Source organism: Pezoporus occidentalis, unplaced genomic scaffold (genome assembly GCF_034315485.1).
Source record: "Pezoporus occidentalis ecotype Australia unplaced genomic scaffold, CSIRO_AGI_Poc_V1 ctg12, whole genome shotgun sequence".
In the NCBI taxonomy this organism is placed as follows: Eukaryota; Metazoa; Chordata; class Aves; order Psittaciformes; family Psittacidae; genus Pezoporus; species Pezoporus occidentalis.
In genome coordinates this window covers 7,425,748-7,446,485 of record NW_026912994.1, presented here as the reverse complement: position 1 = coordinate 7,446,485, position 20,738 = coordinate 7,425,748, and the positions used below count along the sequence as shown (strand labels likewise).

The 20,738-nt window shown below is 41.1% G+C and overlaps 1 protein-coding gene across 5 annotated transcripts; it reads right to left on the bottom strand.

The window, feature by feature from the left end:
- Window positions 1-1,309: 1,309 nt before the first annotated feature.
- IQCB1 (IQ motif containing B1) lies at window positions 1,310-20,586 on the bottom strand. Of its 5 annotated transcripts, none has more exons than XM_062607111.1 (14): window positions 20,495-20,586; window positions 19,935-20,215; window positions 18,990-19,152; window positions 17,153-17,282; window positions 14,820-14,913; window positions 13,641-13,740; window positions 13,094-13,266; window positions 9,241-9,353; window positions 8,549-8,658; window positions 4,686-4,828; window positions 4,038-4,186; window positions 3,432-3,560; window positions 2,903-3,059; window positions 1,310-1,831 (listed from the first exon to the last, which is right to left on the bottom strand). In XM_062607111.1, the coding sequence occupies exons 2-14, from the start codon at window positions 20,050-20,052 to the stop codon at window positions 1,602-1,604; spliced, it is 1,809 nt and encodes a 602-aa protein (XP_062463095.1). In that variant the 5' UTR covers window positions 20,053-20,215; window positions 20,495-20,586; the 3' UTR covers window positions 1,310-1,601. The 5 variants fall into 5 exon arrangements, with proteins under 5 accessions (XP_062463095.1, XP_062463093.1, XP_062463094.1 ...); XM_062607109.1 differs by having other exon boundaries at window positions 20,487-20,582; XM_062607110.1 differs by having other exon boundaries at window positions 20,392-20,576.
- Window positions 20,587-20,738: the final 152 nt, after the last annotated feature.

Sequence of the window (20,738 nt, the reverse complement as noted above, 5' to 3'; positions counted from 1 at the left end):
TGAAGACAGGCTGAAGGAGAAGGAGAAGGCTCCACGGAGATCTTAGAGCAGCTTCCAGTATCTAAAGGGGGCCTACAAGAAAGCTGGAGAGAGACTTTTTACAAGGGCATGTAGTGACAGAACAAGGGGGAATAGCCTTAAACTGAAAGAAGATATTTAGAGATTTATATTAGATAATATAAATAACATATTAGATATATTAGGAAGAAATTCTTCATTATGAGAGTGGTGGCGCACTGACACAGGTTGCCCAGAGAGGCTGTGGCTGCCCCATCCCTGGCAGTATTCAAGGCCAGGTTGGATGGGGCTTGGAGCAACCTGGTCTAGTGGAAGGCATGGGACATGATTCTATGCTAAAACACATATAATCTAAGAATATGGATTTTTTTTCTTCCCTTGCAGCTATCAAGAGGCTGATGGAGGTTCCTCAGGCCAAACTTTGCCTGTACTAAACAGAGTTAGCCATTTTACCCTGCTGTTAACACCCAGCCTGCCTAATGCTTGCTTCATAGAATCATAGAATAGTTAGGGTTGGAAAGGACCTTAAGATCATCAAGTTCCAACCCCCCTGCCATGGGCAGGGACACCTCACACTAAACCATATCACCCAAGGCCTCGTCCAACCTGGTCTTGAACACTGCCAGGGATGGAGCATTCGCAACCTCCCTGGGCAACCTATTCCAGTGCCTCACCACCCTAATAGGAAAGAATTTCCTTCTTATAGCCAATCTAAACTTCTCCTGTTTAAGTTTTAACCTGTTACCCCTTGTCCTATCACTACAGTCCCTAATGAAGAGTCCCTCCCCGGCATCCTTACAGGCCCCCTTCAGATACTGGAAGGCTGCTATGAGGTCTCCATGCAGCCTTCTCTTCTCCAGGCTGAACAGACCCAACTTTCTTAGCCTGTCTTCATACGGGAGGTGCTCCAGTCCCCTGATCATCCTCGTGGCCTTCCTCTGGACTTGTTCCAACAGTTCCATGTCCTTTTTATGTTGAGGACACCAGAACTGCACACAATACTCCAAGTGAGGTCTCATGAGAGCAGAGTAGAGGGGCAGGATCACCTCCTTTGACCTGCTGGTCACGCTCCTTTTGATGCAGCTCAGGATACGGTTGGCTTTCTGGGCTGTGAGCGCACACTGAAGCCAGCTCATATTAATTTTCTCACTGCTTGACTTCTTGTTGGTGTCTTGGTCTGTTTTGAACTCATCTTCATCTCAAAGCACACCACCTTATCAAAGGCCTTGCTATAAAAGCCCAGGCTTTTACAATGGCATCATTCTTTATGCATCTGAGTGTGAATAAGAACTGAAAAGCCAAAGCTTATGAATTTACTTTTAAAGTGATACAAATTACAAAATATCCTCATTTACAACTGCAGCATATAAATCCTATTTACCACAGCACAATAAATAGGATCTAATTATTGATGTACAATAAGATTCTTAATAAGAGAAGTCAAATGCACTAAAATAAGGCTTTGGTCTTTGTCAGTGCTTCGTCTAAGAATTCAGATATTTCTCTTCCTTAAAATCTCACGCAAGCGAGTGCATGGTGCAAGCCATGAGTCTGGTTGAGTAAATTATTCTTCTGCCTGTTACCTAACAGGATTTCCTTCCACCAATAAATAGAGTTCCCAGTTCTGCACTTAGATCATCATCAGGAATGACATCATCCTCCATAAACTCATCTCCAAGCTTCTTCCACCATGGCCAGCGAGTGTATTTCAGCATAGTGTTGTGTGATTGTCTTGCCTTGGTAGCTACAGGGACTGATCGACTCATAAAGACATCAAGATCTTTTTCTGTGGTCTCTGCTAACCCTGGAGCATCTGTAAAAATAAGATGTTTTTGTTTGTGATCTTAAGAATATTTCAAACAAAAAAAAGAAGCAGCACTACCCTCCCACTTTCCCACTGTTCTAAATCACTTCTTTCCCTATGCTAGCATCACAGTTTTACGGTTGCATTATAAACCTGATGGGAAAAGTGATCCAAATTAAAGGTAATCTGAGAAAATAAATACATAATGGGGGAGGGAGAGGAAGGAAGAGAAAGCAGGACTTTCATTTAGGTGCAGTGGTGACATCCACCAAAATGACTTCTTGTGAAAGTATGACTTAAGAGAAAGAGGACCTCCTGGCCACTACTGCTGGATCAGCACTCCTGGTGCAAGCTGACATCAGCAGAGTGTTTCCACTGCTCTGGTGCAGCAAACTCCTTGCCTGGGGGACCCAGCCCAGTGTAAGAGTATGTTGCTGATTTGCCTGGTCAGGGAGCAATGAGCTCCAATGACACAGTACATGACAAACTAAATAATGGAATTCGGCAACTTGCTGGATTTTGTCTGGCTTGGGTGCTCTCTGGTGGCTGCAGTTTGCTATTTTCACTCTCACTCTGGGTTACTTGTCTGGAATTAAGATAGCACGAGAGCAAATTCTGCTTCAAACAAAGCCAAGCTGGAGAAAATGAAAACATGACTTGGAATTCATAGTTCAAAGATTTCCCTCTTTATCTGGAAAAGGTGAGAGCACTTCAACCAGTGGCTTGCTTACAACAAGACAGACTAAAGCAAAACAAACGTAGAAGAGGAGGCTTGTGTGAGATCTCCTCCTTAGAAAATTTAATGCCTTTTACAGGGCCATTGCTTCTCATGTGAACATATCAGAGAGAGACTTTTAGCAGAAGAAGATGATGTTCCTTGAAAAGCAGGTGTGTACATTTAGCATGTAGCAATGCTTTGGTAACCTCTAACAAAGTCTAAATATCAAGATAAGGCATATGGCACAGGAAGAAAGACATTTCAGTTTTGAAGTGAGGCTTTACCACCATTCCCTCTAATTTTCTTTCTAAATTAGTTTAATCCAAATGGTAATTAAAATCATGACCAGAACAGTCACATACTCATTAGTAGCTCCACATCAGTGTTGACCTGAACCAGCAACGTCTCTCTTCGCTGAGCTGCTCTCTGATCCAGCCTGCTCCTCAGCAGGAACTGTGCCAGCTTTTCCTGGGCCTGCATATGTAATTCTTTACTCCTTTCTTCTGACATTTGGGAAGCCTGGAGGAGAATAACAGTTTATTACCATTAGAAGCTGGTTACTTTAAATCTTTTGGGGCCAGAATAATGTCTAAAAAGGAATGCAAATCCTATTCTTAATTGTTAACTCAGTAACTTTGCTTCCTCTGCAGCTCTTTCCAAAGCTATCCATCATCACGTATATAAATTTTCCAATTACAGTTTCCTTTGACCCTTTTTATTAGATTAATGGTTTAAATCCCCAATATCTCAGTGTCTTGCTGTCAAACAAGCAGGGTTAATTTATGCATACCTCATGTATTATCTTGAATTTATGAAGCTGACAATATTTCATCTCTACAGTATTTAATGTTGCATCATTAATGCAGATTATGAAATGACTAAGAAACAGACCGGATGCAATTTGATGTAGTCATCCACCTTCTGCTGCAAAGCTAGTCTCTGCTCATCAGTCAGTCCCTTGGGATCTTTCCAAGGAGAAAGAGATCTCCTCCTTCTTCGTTTTTCCAGGAATTTACAAGCCTTTGTAAAGAATATATGAGAATATGATAATCACAGACAGGAAGTTTGTCTTATCACTTTGTTTGTAATTATAATTGTAATTGTAATCAATTAATGAAAGAAAAATCTTCCAGTCCTGCATCTGTTAAAGCATAAGTGTAGCTCTGATGCTGAAAAGACAACATACAATGGTCAGCATGAGTGTGAAATTGTAAGAACACTCATAATAAACTACTGAATCAGCTGTACAATGGTGAAATTCCAACCTTACATTTCATAGTGGCAGCTCTTATATTTTAGTTACAAGTCTGTATTAGGCTTTGTAATCTACGCAGGGTGTAACATGTCAAAGCAACCTATGGCTCTAGACTGTCATCCTTTGAATATTTTTTTAATAAATTATGGCTACATCAACAGTAAGAGAATAAACAGAGCTTTCTGAGGCATTGCAATAATCCACTCAGTTCTATAGAATGTTAGAACAAAGCATATACTTACTGCTCTCTGGATGACAACAGCTGCTTTATACTCCTTGAGAGATTGTCTCTGTTGATGGAAATTTCTTCTTGCTCTATATCCTCGCCAAAATCTCTGGATAGTTAGTGCTGATTTCCCCTCCATTTCCTCCATGTACTTATCTACCTGACCTACAAATGTAACAAAACTACAGTTATGAGACTGTGGGTTGGGATCTCTTACATTTTTACTCTATTTAAACTAGATAATACTAAAAAAGCTGGCAGTGTTCAAGGCCGGGTTGGACAGAGCCTTGGGTGACATGGTTTAGTGTGAGGTGTCCCTGCCCAGGGCAGGGGGGTTGGAACCGGACGATCTTGAGGTTCCTTCCAACCCTAATTATTCTATGATTCTATGTCTCAGAGACTTGTAGCTGCAATAGAGCTTTGTAACCCAAGAAAACCAGGTCTCCCTTTCTCCTGCACTGTTTTGAACGCAGCAGATCTTGATCAGTAGTTACTGAGCCCTTGCAGAATTAGCATGTTCTCTGTCAAGTAATTGGGTCAGGAGAAGAGACAGTAAGACTACAGTGCAAACATACACCCAAGATTAGGAAATAATTTGAAGAAACTGTTCTTAAGGAGACAGAGACAACTTAATCTTCTAATATAGTTTAAATATAAATCATACTGGCATGGATTATTTTCAGTAAGGCCAGCTGTCGTTCATGGAACAGTCTCATGGCCCTCTGTCTCTGAAGTTGCATTTGCAGTTTTAGAGCCTCATCTTCCTTCTGCTTTTTCAAATGCTGCAGCTCCTGTTCCCGTTTGGCTCTGCAATACACAAACACATTAAAATTAGCTTAAGTTGTATGTTCCTTAAAAGAATCTCTCTTTCTCTTTGTATTAAATGGTCCAGCATCGAGGGAGGAAATCCACAAAATAATCTGCCATCCCAGCTGTTGGCTGCAGGACCAAACCAAATGATGAGAAATCAACTGCAAGCTAACAAATCACCACACTATCTACAGTCATGAAAAACTCTGAGCCAGTCACAAAACCTTGTATCAAATCAGAGGATATACTTTTACTTAAGATAAAGTTCTAAGGACACTGAAGGGAATGATGCTCCATGTGGGACATTCACAGCCAGCACAAAATAGAACAACAATTTTGATTCCATCATCTGAGGAAGAGGTAAAGCAACATTACCCATGTGCCCCAGTACCTTTCCTAGTGCATCCATCAGCATGCATGGCACCTGCTTTCCATAATCATACTATGATTTTTGTACTGACTGCAAGGGGAGATCAGAATGCTGCTGCTAAGGCTCACTTCTTCAATTTGGAGGGTTTTTTTTTTCTCCAGAAAAGACAGACTGATGCATTTTCTCCATCAACTTTGTTAACAGAACACCAGGGAAGAATTTTCTTGTGATTTTTTCCTGCTCTGTACTACTTGTTGCAATTTGATGTTAGGATGTTGCCCCACTGTGATTGCCACTGGAAAAGCTCCAGCAGATGTTTCACCAATGAGACAACTGAAAATTCTGTAACTGTCCCTAGAGTGTTTAAATTACCTGTATATCAATTATATATACACTAACATATTAATATATAGACCACTATGTTAATACTAACTATACTGATGTATTGGTACCCATAATTACTGAGACCAATTCAACACCATCTCAGTGACACATGAGGATCTGTGAGGCAGGACTCCCCTTCCCTTCACTACCCCTTCTCATCCCAATGGACTTGACCTCATTAGCAGCTTCATGTGTAAAACTTTACAAGTTTACCCCACAATAAGGTAATGATGTGACCCCTCCTCTTCTCCTATTGCAGCAAAATCACTTGCCCACTCAAGGCCTGAGCAACCCCACTGGGCCCACAGCCCTGAGTTCTGCTCTCCTCTAGCATTCTTGCAGAGACTATGAAAGGAGCACCTGAAGCACTAGGAAAGAGGACAGATGGACAGAGCACAAGCCTAAGGGGTGCCAGAAAGGATTAAAAAGGCTAGACTAGAACTAACGTCCAACAAATTTGGTATTGCTGCATGTCACATACCTTTAGACTCACAGTACTACTGAGTTGCAAGTTCCCCATCAATAGTATAAATTGAGTTATAATTTTCCCCAACCATACTTTCTCCTGAGTCTCTGCAACTGGGTGGGGAAAAGTGAGGTGGAAGCTATTGCGTAAAATTTATGATCTGGATTTAAAGTTCTGGCCCTAACTGATAAAAGAACCTCCAGCATGAACTAAGAGACCATAATTCTTTTAGGACAGTAATGCAGACTTGAAGTGTGCCCACACAGTTACCTACCAAGACAGATCATGATACATGTGATTACATCAGAACGGTCTTCAGGAAATTTTAGCCAACACAACTGTGTGAATTAGAGCTGTAAATCTTCGCATTTTTAATCCAGGCAGGCACATATTACACTTCTAAATAGAATGATGTCACAGGCTCAGACAGGACTCTTGATGACATTAATAATTTCTCCTAGACATTTTTATCAGCTCCACTAGGTAGGAAACTACAAGAATGTTTCATGAACTTCTCAGATGTGCATCTGTAAAACTACCAATAGTGTCTGCCAGGTATTCAAATGTTTCTTTGATACTGGTTCTTTCCTGTGAAATCTGCAAAACACATGCTTTTCTTCATTCTCTGTTCCTCCCAATAATAAGACATATTTGTTCGCACACCACCACACCGTGACGGAGAAATGTCTCTGAACAGAAGCAAAACACACAGAGAATAAGATCCAAGCTTCCTTCAGTAGTTCATGGCACAGATCAGCCTCCCTCTGATCATCCCTCTAAAATATAACATGCGGAGTTTAAGATGTTCCACTGCAGCTGCAGGTGAGCCAAGTCTGGAGTTTCAACCTCAGGGATATTTAACCACACTTGTTCTAAAATAAATCTGTAAATATAATCAAACCCTCACTCTTAAAAGAACCTCTTGAAAGCTTTTCTGAGGTCATACTTACACTATTTTTCAGCATAACACTAACTGCAGCTTTGACCTAGACAGAAAAAAAAAAATCCAACACTAGAGTGGTACAGTTACTGTATTTACTCAGTACACTGGGACTGACTAAGCCATAAACACACAGCTGCAAGGATATGAATACATTTCTATTCCTCTCAATATTAAACAAACATATTCAAAAGCCCATTTAAATGACTCAAGAACTACTTAAGAGGCATGCTGGAAACATGACACAGGAAAGTCAAGTAGCTTGTTGACTGCCGACAGCCTCACCACCCTTTTCCTTCTGCTTCATCATGGTATGTTTTAGCCCATCATCCAATTTTTCTGGGCTCTGATTTTTCACTGCAGGCTTGAAAGGTGCCTGATGACGGCAGGAATACTGCCTCAAAGTGTATGGTGCACTAGAAAGGAGTGACAAGGATGTTACCCTTGGTATTCCAGCACAAAAGCTGGAGTAGCTAGTGGCCCTCCATAGGCACAATGCTTGTCCCTGCAAACCTTCCAGAATTTAAAGATGACATCCTAGATAGTCCAGTATCTTCTTAATGCCAGTCTAGACAACAAATCATAACTGTCTGCTTTCTAACACCTTGATCATAATGCAATGTGATTTGAGTGATTGATTACTAGGATGTAGCTTTGACATGGTAATGCTCAATATATGCAAAAAAAGATTGAAAAAACCTGCTATGGAATCTGAACTTGATTTAGAACCCTTGACCTACGTTAAATTCATGCTACATTTCTCAGGAGTTAGCCTAACATATGCTAACATTACTGCTGAAAACTTGCTTCAAGTAAGACAAGAATCATTTACGTAGCTTCATTCTTCCCTGGTGCTCCAAGTCAGAGGATACTATTTCTAGGTCACTGAAATGACCCCACTTCTGAGAGTCAGAGATTTAAAATATTAATGAGGAACAAGGTCTTGCAAGCACTGTACTAGGCAAGCACTATGGGCTTTGGTTTCTGCAGCACTCTGGCATAGCAGATTGGAAATTCTAGGACTGCTCCACATTCAATCTATGGTGGAATTTTGTGTCAAGTTAACTGTGAACAAGTTAACTATTCCACTACCAGTACACCATCCTCTAATTCTGTTTAGTGCAATCCAATGCTACAGAGTGGCAAGCTTTTAGTTTTCCATGTGCCAGAAATACACAGAAAACATATAAAAGCATCACAGACACAAGTTTTTTTCACAGAGAAGTTTGGCACCTGGGGAAGGGACAGTTGGAGCTTTTGGCATCAGAAGTGGCAGTTTGGTCCTGCTGGAAAAGCACACTTCGGATGTTTCTGCTACAAGAATCTGTAGTGAAACAGCTCATATTGGCATTGCGTTACCTTTATGTTTCAGAAATAACAGCTGACTGGAAAAAGGCATCTTCAAGAGGAAGGAATTCTTGGTAAGCCCTACTTCAAAAAGGACATTGGATTACATGAGCCAAATTCTTCCTGTTACTCTGTAACCTGAGAAAAACTAAACCAAACCTTCCTACTAATCCTTCTCTTTAGTGCTTTTTACAAAATCATACTGTTTACCTGAATCTTCTTTGTAAAGTAGTCACGGCTTGGGGTAGTTTTTTCAACCTTTTTCTTGTCTGAAATCCCCTCCACGTAGCCTGGATTATACAAGCTGCTTGATGCTGCCTCTGAAATGAATAAAGAAGTTGGTAGAATATTTTCTCTGCATAAGAAAACCACTGTTAATGCTTATGTATTTGGAACAATCTCAACATTTGGCAAAAAAATCCCAGTTTTCAAATGCATCCAAATTTAGTATTTTTAACAGCTTGAGGAACATCAGGTCTTGTAAGACAGTTGCTATCCTGAACCCTGTATTCCTCTACAGGCACCTAATCTGATTACCTGGATTGATGCTCTCTGTGTGAAACGAATCTACAGCAGAAACATAAAATACGTATTAGCTGCATTAACCAATGTTAGGAATTTGTATTTAAAACACCTGAAACACTTGATATTTCAAATGGTGATTCAATCAAAATACCTTCTCTAGAGAGGGCAGAAAGACAAGTTTGGAGAATGGGCAGAGGAAAAATGTCACATTTGCAGCATGAAAAAAATACCTATGAAATTTTAAAGTCCATTAGTATAGTGAAAAAATAAACTAGGCTTTGAAAAGTGTCAAAGTGATAGAGTAAATCCATTCTAAACATACATAAATCACATGTAATTAGGATTTCACATATAAAAGTCTCATTAAACTTCAGCACCTGCATTTCTCCTTTTCCATTGGATTGTTCCAAGTACAGCAGATCCAAAAGTTGACTTAGATCCCTGTCAAATCCTTTGCCAGTCCACTGTTTACTTAAAAGCCCTTTTAATCCTAAGAAAGGGAGAGAAGCAGCATGTGATACTAAGGTGAATTTTTCTTTTCAGGATTTCAAACCACCAATTTTCAAGTAAAAAAAATCAAATCTGATTCTATGTGCACAGGAACAGTAGAGCTGAACATCATCAATCACTCATCTTTGTGTTTCAATGCAGGTTATTATCAATGAATATCTGGTGCTGCAACCATCACAGAGAAGTATAATGCCATGACCATAGTTTTGTATGTCCACGGCACTATCTCTTGTGTCTACATAACTGGCAGCTACATTATCAATGTACTTTCAGTGTCTTATAGGTAAGTCATTTTAAGGTTCTACAAGGATGCAAAGTACCATGCAAGTGCTGGGTTTTATTAGCACTGCTTTTGTATTTTTCATAATAAAAATTTATTTATAACTGAAATTCTTTGATGTTTTATCTGCATAGCTCAGTCTAAATGTGAATACATGTGCATCCAATCCCTGAGACAAAACAGCTTTTTAGGTTTGCAGTAGCTAAAAAGGACATTTGTGCTCCCCCCACAATACACACACACGCGTGCTCTCTGTGCTGCACAGAGGATACAAAAAGACAGTAACATGTGCTTTTTAGCTTTGTATCACACAAATCCCAGAGGCTGAGTGGTCTATAGGGAGTTGGATGTAAAAGGAAAGGGAGCAAGAAGTAGACATGTTTGGATAGCCTCCTGAAAGAACTGCAGATTCAGCTTTTCCATCTTCAAGTCACTGTCATAAGCATATGCATAAACTGGACAACTCCAACACACACGTATAATTATATACATGAATCTGGATACGGAGCACAAAGTCCTTCACACAAACAGAAATGTGTTCTATCACACATGCACCATTTTGGAAAGACAACGATAGTTTAACTTCTTCAGAAGAGAAACAGGTGAGACTTCAAATGGAGTCAGGGGGTGCCCCTACTGCTGCCTGAGCTCTGCACAGCCCGGCTACACAAGGCAGAAGTCCTATGCATCTGATGCAACCATATGTCAGTTTCTGTACAGAAGTACAGCCATACAGACCTTCCAGCTCCTGACAGGGAGACCTCAAGTGTGCCTCTCAGCTGTGTCAACACACACAGACATAAGGACCAGACCCTCATGGGTCTGTAAAGACCATGCTAGTCTTGGAGATGTGAGTCAGGTGATGTCCTCACCTCCAGCAGGCTGCCACTGAAAGCTTGCACTGAAGTACCTCACACTGCCCACAGCTCTGAGCCAATGTAGAGCCAACTTACTTCAACGGAGATAGCCAGCTGGTGAAAAAGCTGTAATGCTTTCTTTGTTGCTGCTACTCCTCAAGCTATCCAAAGGACTCCAAAGCCTGAGTAAAAAACTAACGTAAGGACTCTAACTTTAAAAGAAAACAGTAAAGAAGAAAACAAAAAAGAAAAAAAAAAGTTGGGTTTTTTTTTTTGTTTGTCTTCCTTAATGGAAAGAGGATGCGTGCACAGAAGTGAAATTGTCTCTGAATGACTGTGTCATGTTGTGATTCTACAGCAAAATAAAGCATAAGCCTCTGATGGAGACGTGCATTTCTTCAGACCAGCCAGCGTGCTACAGTTGGGATGATCAGATTACCTTCTTGTGGAGCCGCAATGTGAAGCTAGATTTAGGCACTTTATACTTAATTTCATACCAATAGGAAGCTCTCCTCCTTCAATTCTGTAGCCAAAAGGGTGGGAAAGCTGCCAGTCTGGTCCAGAAGTTTATCTGGCTGGTACTGCCTAATAAATAGTCAATACAAACATAAAAAAAGGGAATTTGCCCTTTTTGTCTAGCATACCCACTTCTCACTGTCCTTGTACCCAAAGACCTGAGGCTCCTCACAAGTAGTTTTGACCATTAATAACATCCAGAATATAAAAGACCCGGCAAACATCAAAGCTTCTTTTTTAGTCTCCAAGGGCATGACAGAGGACAAAGGGGTTTCCTGGATCTCCCTGCTAGGCTAGAGACAGAAACAGTAAATGGGACACCTCATTAACTAATGAATAACATGGAGCAAATTATATCCATACTGATATACCTCCTCATCTAAAGGCATTGAGACAAAATAATAAACCCATTTTGTGAATTACTGGAAAAGTTCATTCCAGTCTTGGATATAAAACCACAGGTGTCATCTCAGTAACAGAAAAGCACCTATCATATTGGCAGACCTGTAACAGAAGTTGGCTTTAAGTAAAACTTTGATGGTTCTGGATTAGTGAGCCCTAGCACACTGGCAGATGTCTGATACCTGGCTCTTACTGGGGCAGTAACAGGCACCCCGCTACTAGGATCTCTCAGTATCCAACCTGCACAGGAAAAAAAGATGCAGAACATTACACAGAAAGAAGACCATCAAGTTGGAAGTGATGTCCCACACAACATCCTTGTCTCTAAATTGGAGAGACATCAATTTGATGTCTCTCGGTGGGTAACTGGCTGGATGGCCACACACAAAGAGTTGTGGTCAATGGCTCAATGTCCGGCTGGAGACCAGTAATGAGTGGTGTCTCTCAGGGATCGGTGTTGGGACCGGTCTCGTTTAACATCTTTGTCACTGACATGGACAGTGGGATTGAGTGCGTCCTCAGCAAGTTCCCCAATGACACCAAGCTGTGTGGTTCGGTTGATAGGCTGGAGGGAAGGAATGCCATCCAGAGGGACCTTGACACACTTGTGAGGTGGGCTGATGCCAACCTCATGAAGTTTAACCATGACAAGTGCAAGGTCCTACACCTGGGTCGGAGCAATCCCAGGCACAGCTACAGGTTGGGCAGAGAACAGATTTAGAGCAGCCCTGCGGAAAAGGACCTGGGGATGTTGGTTGATGAGAAAATGAACGTGAGCCAGCAGTGTGCGCTCACAGCCCAGAAAGCCAACTGTATCCTGGGCTGCATCAAAAGGAGCGTGACCAGCAGGTCAAAGGAGGTGATCCTGCCCCTCTACTCTGCTCTTGTGAGACCTCATCTGGAGTATTGTGTGCAGTTCTGGTGTCCTCAACATAAAAAGGACATGGAACTGTTGGAACAAGTCCAGAGAAGGGCCATGAGGATGATCAGGGGACTGGAGCACCTCCTGTATGAAGACAGGCTAAGAAAGTTGGGTCTGTTCAGCCTGGAGACCTCATAGCAGCCTTCCAGTATCTGAAGGGGGCCTATAAGGATGCCAGGGAGGGACTCTTCATTAGGGACTGTAGTGACAGGACAAGGGGTAATGGGTTAAAACTTAAACAGGGGAAGTTTAGATTGGCTATAAGAAGGAAATTCTTTCCTGTTAGGGTGGTGAGGCACTGGAATAGGTTGCCCAGGGAGGTTGTGAATGCTCCATCCCTGGCAAGTGTTCAAGACCAGGTTGGACGAGGCCTTGGGTGATATGGTTTAGTGTGAGGTGTCCCTGCCCATGGCAGGGGGGTTGGAACTTGATGATCTTAAGGTCCTTTCCAACCCTAACTATTCTATGATTCTATGAACAGCAGCTTTAAGAGACAAGTTGCCACATGCAGAGTCCTCAATACACAGAAGACAATAAATCTAGGAAACAGGAAGAGGTGTGGCACCTTAAACTACAATGAAAATGAACAGAAGGGATTAAAAAACACCAACACGGCACTGCAGTTTCCATACGTAGCAGGTACTTACGAGTATGTCTCCCATATGAGATGGGAAACCTCCATCTTTCTATTTTCACTGTGAACGTAAGAGGTCAAGTTATTGGTGCCATGTATATTTACAAACCTTTGTAGCGAGTTGTGAGTAACTTCACGAGCTGCTTGCAAAATTTTGCCACCACCAATAGTAGTTTTGTAGCAGCATTTCCTATGACAGGATTGGTGGTAGCCGAAAGCTTATAAACAAGTTCATCCAAAACAGAGTGAAGGGTCTCTTTATCAACCTGAAGCAAGACAGAACTTTAAAGAAGAAAAAGAAAAGGGGAGGGGGAGATGGAGTAGAATTGAAGTGTTAATTAAAATTATGAGCTTTTTAACAGTGACTTGATTTAGGTAAGTCAGGCATTCAACAAGCCCACATGCCCAGCTAGCTGGCCCAGCAATCTGACGAAAGCAGGCAGTACTACTGTTTCAATCAACTGATTCCCATTCCCTCAATTTAACAAAATAAAGAAAATAGCTTTTATTTTCTTTTTTTCTATTTCCACAACAAAGACTGAGGAAAACACCCAACACAGTTCTTGTACATGAAGAAATTCTATTTTACCAAACAGTAATGAACTGAGTTTTAAATTTAAAATTCAGAAGAAAACAATGATATGAAAACTACTAACCTATTGACCTTCAAAAGATTGTGTAAAACAGACATCATTAGAATTGCTGTTTCAACATCATCTGTTATTAACAACTGCAGGAAGTGATCATTTCGCAGTACTGCAAAAGCAAAACAAACCAAAACCAAGTAAACAAGAAATCACTCAATCAGAACCAGACTTGAAAATACCATATACCAAACAAACTATTATGGAACACAAGTCACAGCAAGTAAAGTCAGATACTGTTTTCTGGAGCAAAATCCCTCTTCTACAATTTTTACAGTGAAACTTACAGGCATAAGTAAACTACTTCAACATCCAAAAAACATGTTAAGCCCTGTTTTTTCTGCCTTTGGATATCCCTCAGGCACTGGTGTTGCAATGGAATAAAAGCTTTAAAACCTTTTATGTTACATGAGTACCAGTTTCTTATTACAACAGTGGAATTATCACTGTGGCAACAATATACAGAAAAGATAAGGACTTCAACCTCGACAGTTTGTTACACCAGGCTTATTTAACGCAAGTCCACTGATGTCATTACAGCACCATCTTTTTAATTCCAGTGTATCACTGTATACATATTTAGTAATCTTTCTGGCCACATGTGTTTTTAGTTAGTTACATATCTTGTGATCCTTAGGTTTTTGCTCTATATCAAAAAAAAAAAAAAAAAAAAACAACAAATTCTGCTTTTTAAAATCAGTGTGCTTAACACTGGTCAAACTGAAAGCTTATTTTGGTCAGAAATGTATAGTGAAGTTTGTTAAGTATCTGTAAAATTTCCCATCGTGGTAGCAACTTCATAAATTTGTTTTCAACTCTCTCCCCTTTTCAGGGCCAGCAGCGTACTCTGACCAAATTTCTGCATATGTTAACCACACACAGGTAATAAGATGAACTGTATCTTATCAGGAAACTATTTTTAAGGTGCAAAATTACAAAGGAAAATTACAGGAAACACTTTTAATGTTTGCCTCTGAAATACTAGAAGGGAAACTCCTTAGTATTTCCCTTTAGTGGACCTTAGCCATTTTCCATATTGCTGTTTCTGCTGAGTGGACTACTGTAAGAAATTGAATTAACATCCACTCCAATTTAGAAAACTAGGTGGGAATTATCTTAAGATTAATTGCTGATACCTGTATTTGCCATAAATAAACTTCCAAGTGTTTTATGGGTTTACTTTTCCCTTACCACATGCTGCTAGTTGAATATGCCCACCGACCAGCCAGCAGGTGGCATCAGTTACTATTTGGAACCAGCGTAAAAAATCCTGTTTTTCTTCATCCTAAGCAAAACACAAGTAGGTAAAAACATGTATGTGTACGTTATCTTCACTGAGGACTTCAGCTTGATGCAGTGGGAAGGTTTGTATGATTCAAGGATTGGGAGGCCAAAACTTCTTCAAATTCCCAAATGAAGTTGGTGAAACTGTGTGAATCAGTCAAAAAAAATCCCAAAACTCATGATTCCTTCAAGGCCTGAGATCAATGAAGACAACATAATCATATTAAAAAAAAACCATCCATTCCTGAAAAAAAGTCACAACAGGGAGAGAGAAGTCTTGTTTACTCCTTAAAAAACCCATTTGATAGCATAGGAGGGCTAAAACAAATAACAGAACAGTAGAAATGTATTACAGATTTAATACAAAGTGGGAGATATATTATTTAAGTTTTAATCTTATTTAAGATTAAAGCACAAAGTGGCCAAGTACATAGTAAAAATGAAAAAGGTTCCTATAAACTGACATGGCGAGGCTTCAGAAGCACCTCCTCCTTGGAGGTCTGGGAGCGAACATCAAACCACTATTAAGCTGAAGTTTTGATCAGTTTGCTAAACCATGTTATGTGCTGGCCTGTGATAACACTGGACTGGAAAAATGACCAGGAAGAGTCCTGGTTTGAACACATGAACACACATACAAGAGCGCAGTCCAGAGTCTGTATTCCACGTGTGACCCACTGGAACTATGAAATCTTGGTGTGTGGGACTGCAAAGGGGTTTTTGATAGTACTACACTGCCGATAAATGTTGTTACAGAGCACTTGGCCTGATATCTCCCACATTAATTCAGGCTCACAAATGAAACTCTGGAAAGCCTATTCCTAGATCCATTCTGTAAGTCCCAGCCATCAGTCACAATTTAAATTTGCATTTGGTTCTTACTGACAATGAGAGATACAAAATCACAGTAATAAACTGTAATATTATCTGTTCTGTGTTTTGGCAACACGTCAGTTTCAGAAAGCTATTCCAGTACTTCCCTTGACTTCAAAGGCTTGTACAAAAAGCAAACGAGGGCAGAATAAACTACAGATCTCTACTGGTAGAGTGGGATTTCAAAGTTCCACTGAACAAGCACCAAGTCTGGGTGCCCAGTCACCTCTGAGACCACAAGGTTTAAAAGCCAAAGTACTAATTATAATGTAGACTGTATTTGCATTCAAAAGAAATCTTTGCCCACAAGCATGACTCAAGTAGCAGGCAGGATGAGACATAATAAGAAAGTGTGGGGGAAATTACATATTGCGGATAAGACTTGAGTCTCCTGGGATGTTCTTCAGGAAGCTTTCTTCTTAAGCACTAAATGGACTTTTAAGTATTGAATTAACAGAAAATACGTTACTTTACTGATACTTTCTGAGAACTAACTGTGGTTCTGGTGTCCATCACAATACTCCATAGGAAAATTTGGGCTAAGTGCAAGAAACCAGTGAGCCAAGAAATGAGATAATACAGGGAAACAGGGATATTAAAAGAAACTATCAGAATCCATGAGATTGGTTATTTAACTTATTTGTGGGTTTGTTGTTTTTTTTTTTGTTGTCCCTCCTTCTGATTCTGCAATTCAGAATGCTTCAAAAGGATGAGGGAACCTCGCTGGGCAAAACCTTTCTCTGCATACAGGGAAGGAAATGTGAGAAAGTGTCCAAATCTACAAATTCACAAAGTCTGCCTTTGGGGCTTCCAAAGTGCAGGTTCGGAAGCAACAAGCATTGTGGGATTTTTTTGCCAATTTGGCAGCAGAAATTGTACGGTAAAGCAGACTTCAGCAAATCTGATTTAAAATCTTAAAGACTTCCTAAACATTTTTTTGTAAAGCTGAATAAAGCAGTAGGAGCAGAGCCCTTACAAAGACTGAACTAATTATATGCAAAGTTAAAAAGACACTACCATGGCTGTAGTGCTGACTTTTGTAATGCATTTTTCTCTGTTGTACTACTCCAATTCTAGTATGCTTCTTATAACTGCATTTCTTCCTCCTACCTTTAAAACTGGTGGAAAGTAGTAGCCAAACTCTCTAAACAAACGTACGGTACCAAACTAGCTTTGCACATGTAATGGACCATATGCTCCACAATGACTTATTTCAGTTCCGAAGCACCACAGCATAAAAAAAATACTGTAATTTCTGGGAAATAAATGTTCATAATACAGTGTCTCTAGAATAACACCCTAGTTATACAAAAACCTTGGAAGGTTTACAGAGGTTCTCTGCTCTTTTAACTACAGAACTTAAATACCTTGATCGCTCGGATAAATCGTGCTTGCAGGCGTCTTCCCAAAACCAGCAGGTTGTCTATAGCTGAAGGAAGAAATTTCTTGTGAAATTCTTCAGGATCTTCTTTCACCTCTAGTCCTACACAGCAATGACTGAAAAGGAGGGAGAAGAAGGAAAAAAAAAAAAAAAAAAAAAAATCAACCTGAATTGAGGGTTCAATTCAGAACAAATTCATATGTCCAGATATACCATTTGAACAGCTTTGAATGAATGTCACGTCATCAGAGAATAAATGCTTCACTGGCATGGGTCAATTCAACACTGAACAATGGTTAACTGCTGTGACTGGCTCCAAGGTAGCCGCTTCAAAAGGAAGAGGAATCAGTGGCAGGCTGTAAACAGCGAGTATATTGCTACTTATTACAGCATGTCCAAGTTTAAAAAATATCCAATGCACTTTCTCTTTTAGCTTCACAGGATCTGTTCAGGCTTGTTCCATGTGTTAGGGAAGGGCTCTAATGGTCATAAAGAGAAAAAAAAAGCAAAACAAAAAGGTAGATAAAAAACCTGATAAAGGCAGGCTGATGATGCAGGGGTGCAGATCAGGTAATAAAAATAGGCATTGAAAAATATTACCACAAAAACTTCTGTGAGTCTGTCTAGAACTTTCCTCTAACTGAAAAATACACATGGGCTACAAATCAGTTCCTCAGATCTCAGTTCTCTAATTTTACTCACAGCAAACATGATGGTCATTTCTGGAAGGCTTTTTACAAGAAACTGCATGTTTTACAACTGGGAAGCTTTTCAATTCTGTACTGCATACTGCTACTAGTGTAATAAGAACAAAATCTTCCTAACTTTTTATGAATTTTGCTTTCTGACATCTTCCCCAGGCTTGGTTAGCTTTTTGCGAATGCACACACATAAGGCTTTACTTACCAAAGGGCTCAGAAAGCAAATTCTGGGCATGAAGCTGAGATTCATCTAGCTACAAAAGGACATTTTTATAACCAAAATAAATTTCAGTTTTCTCTGCAAACTGAAATAGCTTAAAGGGGATTATTTAAGTATCTATCACACAACTCTGGTGATAAATCTTGCATCTTTTACTGCAAATTCCTGGTATTAAAAATTCATCCTGCACGCATGGCATAAATAAGAGCTGGTTGCCTAATTGCTTCATGCCTTAGAATTTTGCTCCCTAGTTAAGCCAAAATCAAGCATAACTTGGGGAAAATTTAAAACTTACTGTTTTTCCTGACATTGAAAATGAGACTGGATCATTGGGGATTTAAGTAAAGTTGTCTTATTTACTAGCTATGAATTACATTTAATAATGCCATTCTCACCCTATCACTACATCAAGCTATCTAGTCTGTATGAGCTGGGTCCTCTTGTATGTTGAAAATGTAAATAGATAAATAAAATAGGATACTAAATACATATTTAAATAGAGTGAAGCCAAGCTGTGAGTCAATCACACCAAAGATTTTTGCAAGATGAAATCTAAGTGAACAAACTCTTTAAAATAACTGCAGTTCAAAATTAGCAGTGACTGGGTAAGAACTGTGACACTGATGAGCACTGTTTACAAAAAAGGGTAAAGCCAACACAAAAAGTGTTCCCACCAAATAGTTTACCCAGCTCAATAAAACACTGCGAATGAATTAAACAGGACCAATTAGGCTATGCATGACCCCTCTGCTCCTGACTGCTCCCTGCACTTTAACCCTCGCCTTTCCTGAACAACAAGCCTTGTTCTGGATGAGAGCCACTATATTACAGCTTGAAAAGAAAAAGAGCAAGATGAAAGGCCAGAAAGAATACAAGAAGAAACCTTTTTAGCATTTTTTTACCTTAGTATCTCTGCTAGCTGGGCAGCAGTAGCCCAGCCTCCATGCAGCTGAAAGTGGTCTTGTCTAAGGACCAGCATGCAGTACTGAGTAAGATCATAACTGTATATATCTTGTTTAATTTTTTTTGATTCTTCAGATCCCAAGGAAGCACTACTTAAAATTCCTGCAGGAAGAAAGCAGGAGAGAGACAAAGAGGAGCATGAGATTCTGATGTGCAAGACTATTTTTTTTTTTCCAAAATCTATGTGTACACATATCCAGGATTAAGGTAATTCTAAAAGAGCTAACAGCAGCATACGTTTTCCCCCAACATTTTTCACTCCTACAGGTACAATCCATTTTTTAGCTTCTATGACAATTGGGACAACATACATTACCTGGGATATAGCCCATTTGTATGAATTTATTATGCCAAAAGAAACCACAACCACTGTGAAACATATAGCTTCCTCATAATTACATCCTAATTTAGAACAGGACCTAACTTGTTTCTACAGTTTCCATAAGCAGTGGCTATGTAGCAAAAGGAAAGACAGTGAGTCACACAGGAGCTTGTGATTGCATTTCTATGTTAAGACTTAAAAACTGAATACTGACAAGCACTCCAGAAGTACTGGCAGAAGTGATCTGATCATGTGCAACATCCTTTCCCGCATCAGCAGTGGTCTTGTAAACACGGTGACAGCTGAGGAGAAAAAGACTTCCTCTCCATTTGCTCCCCAGCATCTCCTTCTTATTGTTACAAAGCCAAATGCCACTCAATGCCCAGCTGAACACTCAACTTTCCTGAACACACTCAGGAAAAGCGGTATTATCAATCTCACAGAGTTTCCAGCCCTGTCAGAAATTCTCAGAAAGACCTTCTGTCTTTAAGGAGGCAGAAGGAAGCAGGACTGTCCATACTCCATTGCCTCATCCTTTTATTTTAGAAAAGGCGTTAATTACCCTTTAGCTTTAGAAGTAGCAGGGGGATGTCCTGTTCTCTGCTCTCGGTAACCTGAGCAGCTAAGGCCAGTACCCGGGGGTCGGCAGCTACCAGCCCCGCGCTCGGCGCGTTGGCCATAGGAAACAGGGGGAAGCCCACAAAACCATCGATTTAAGCCTCTTCCCTTGTTTAGTTGCTTCGGTGCATGTGTGGGGTCCTTAAGCCACGACTTCCACCAAACCTCCAGCACAAGCGGCTGGAAGCTGACGCTCCGCTCTGCGCCTGGGCCGCAGGTCTTCCCCTGAGAAAGGAAACAAACATGGAGAAAGCCCCATTCACACTCCCTCACGTCACCTCTCGTGCCCGAGGGCAGCGGGACCGGCTCTGCCGGCAGCGCAGGGCTCCAGCAGGACCGCCCGAGAGAGGCCCCACGGGGCGGGCAGCGTGAGAGGTCTGCCCGAGGGCCGCCGGCATCACCTCAGCCGCGGGCACGGAGGGGTGGGGAGATGGAAGTGGCGGCAGACGGGCACTGCCCGCCAGCAGGGCGGCGAAGGAGAGGTGCCTTCGCCCACAGAGTCACCTCAGCGTCCCCACGGCCTCCGCTCCGGTATCGCGGAGCCCCCAGGACCTCGGTCCCCACGAGCGGGGCCGTCACGCACGCCCTGAGGAGAGCCGCTTCCCTCCCGCCGCCAACCCGCCTCATGCCGCGCGGGGCTCCCTCACTTCGGCAGGGGAGTACAGGGAGGGTATGGAACGGGAAAACCGAACCCACCGACTCTAACCCGACCGCTTCCCCCCCCTCCTTCACCCCTCTCACAGCTGTG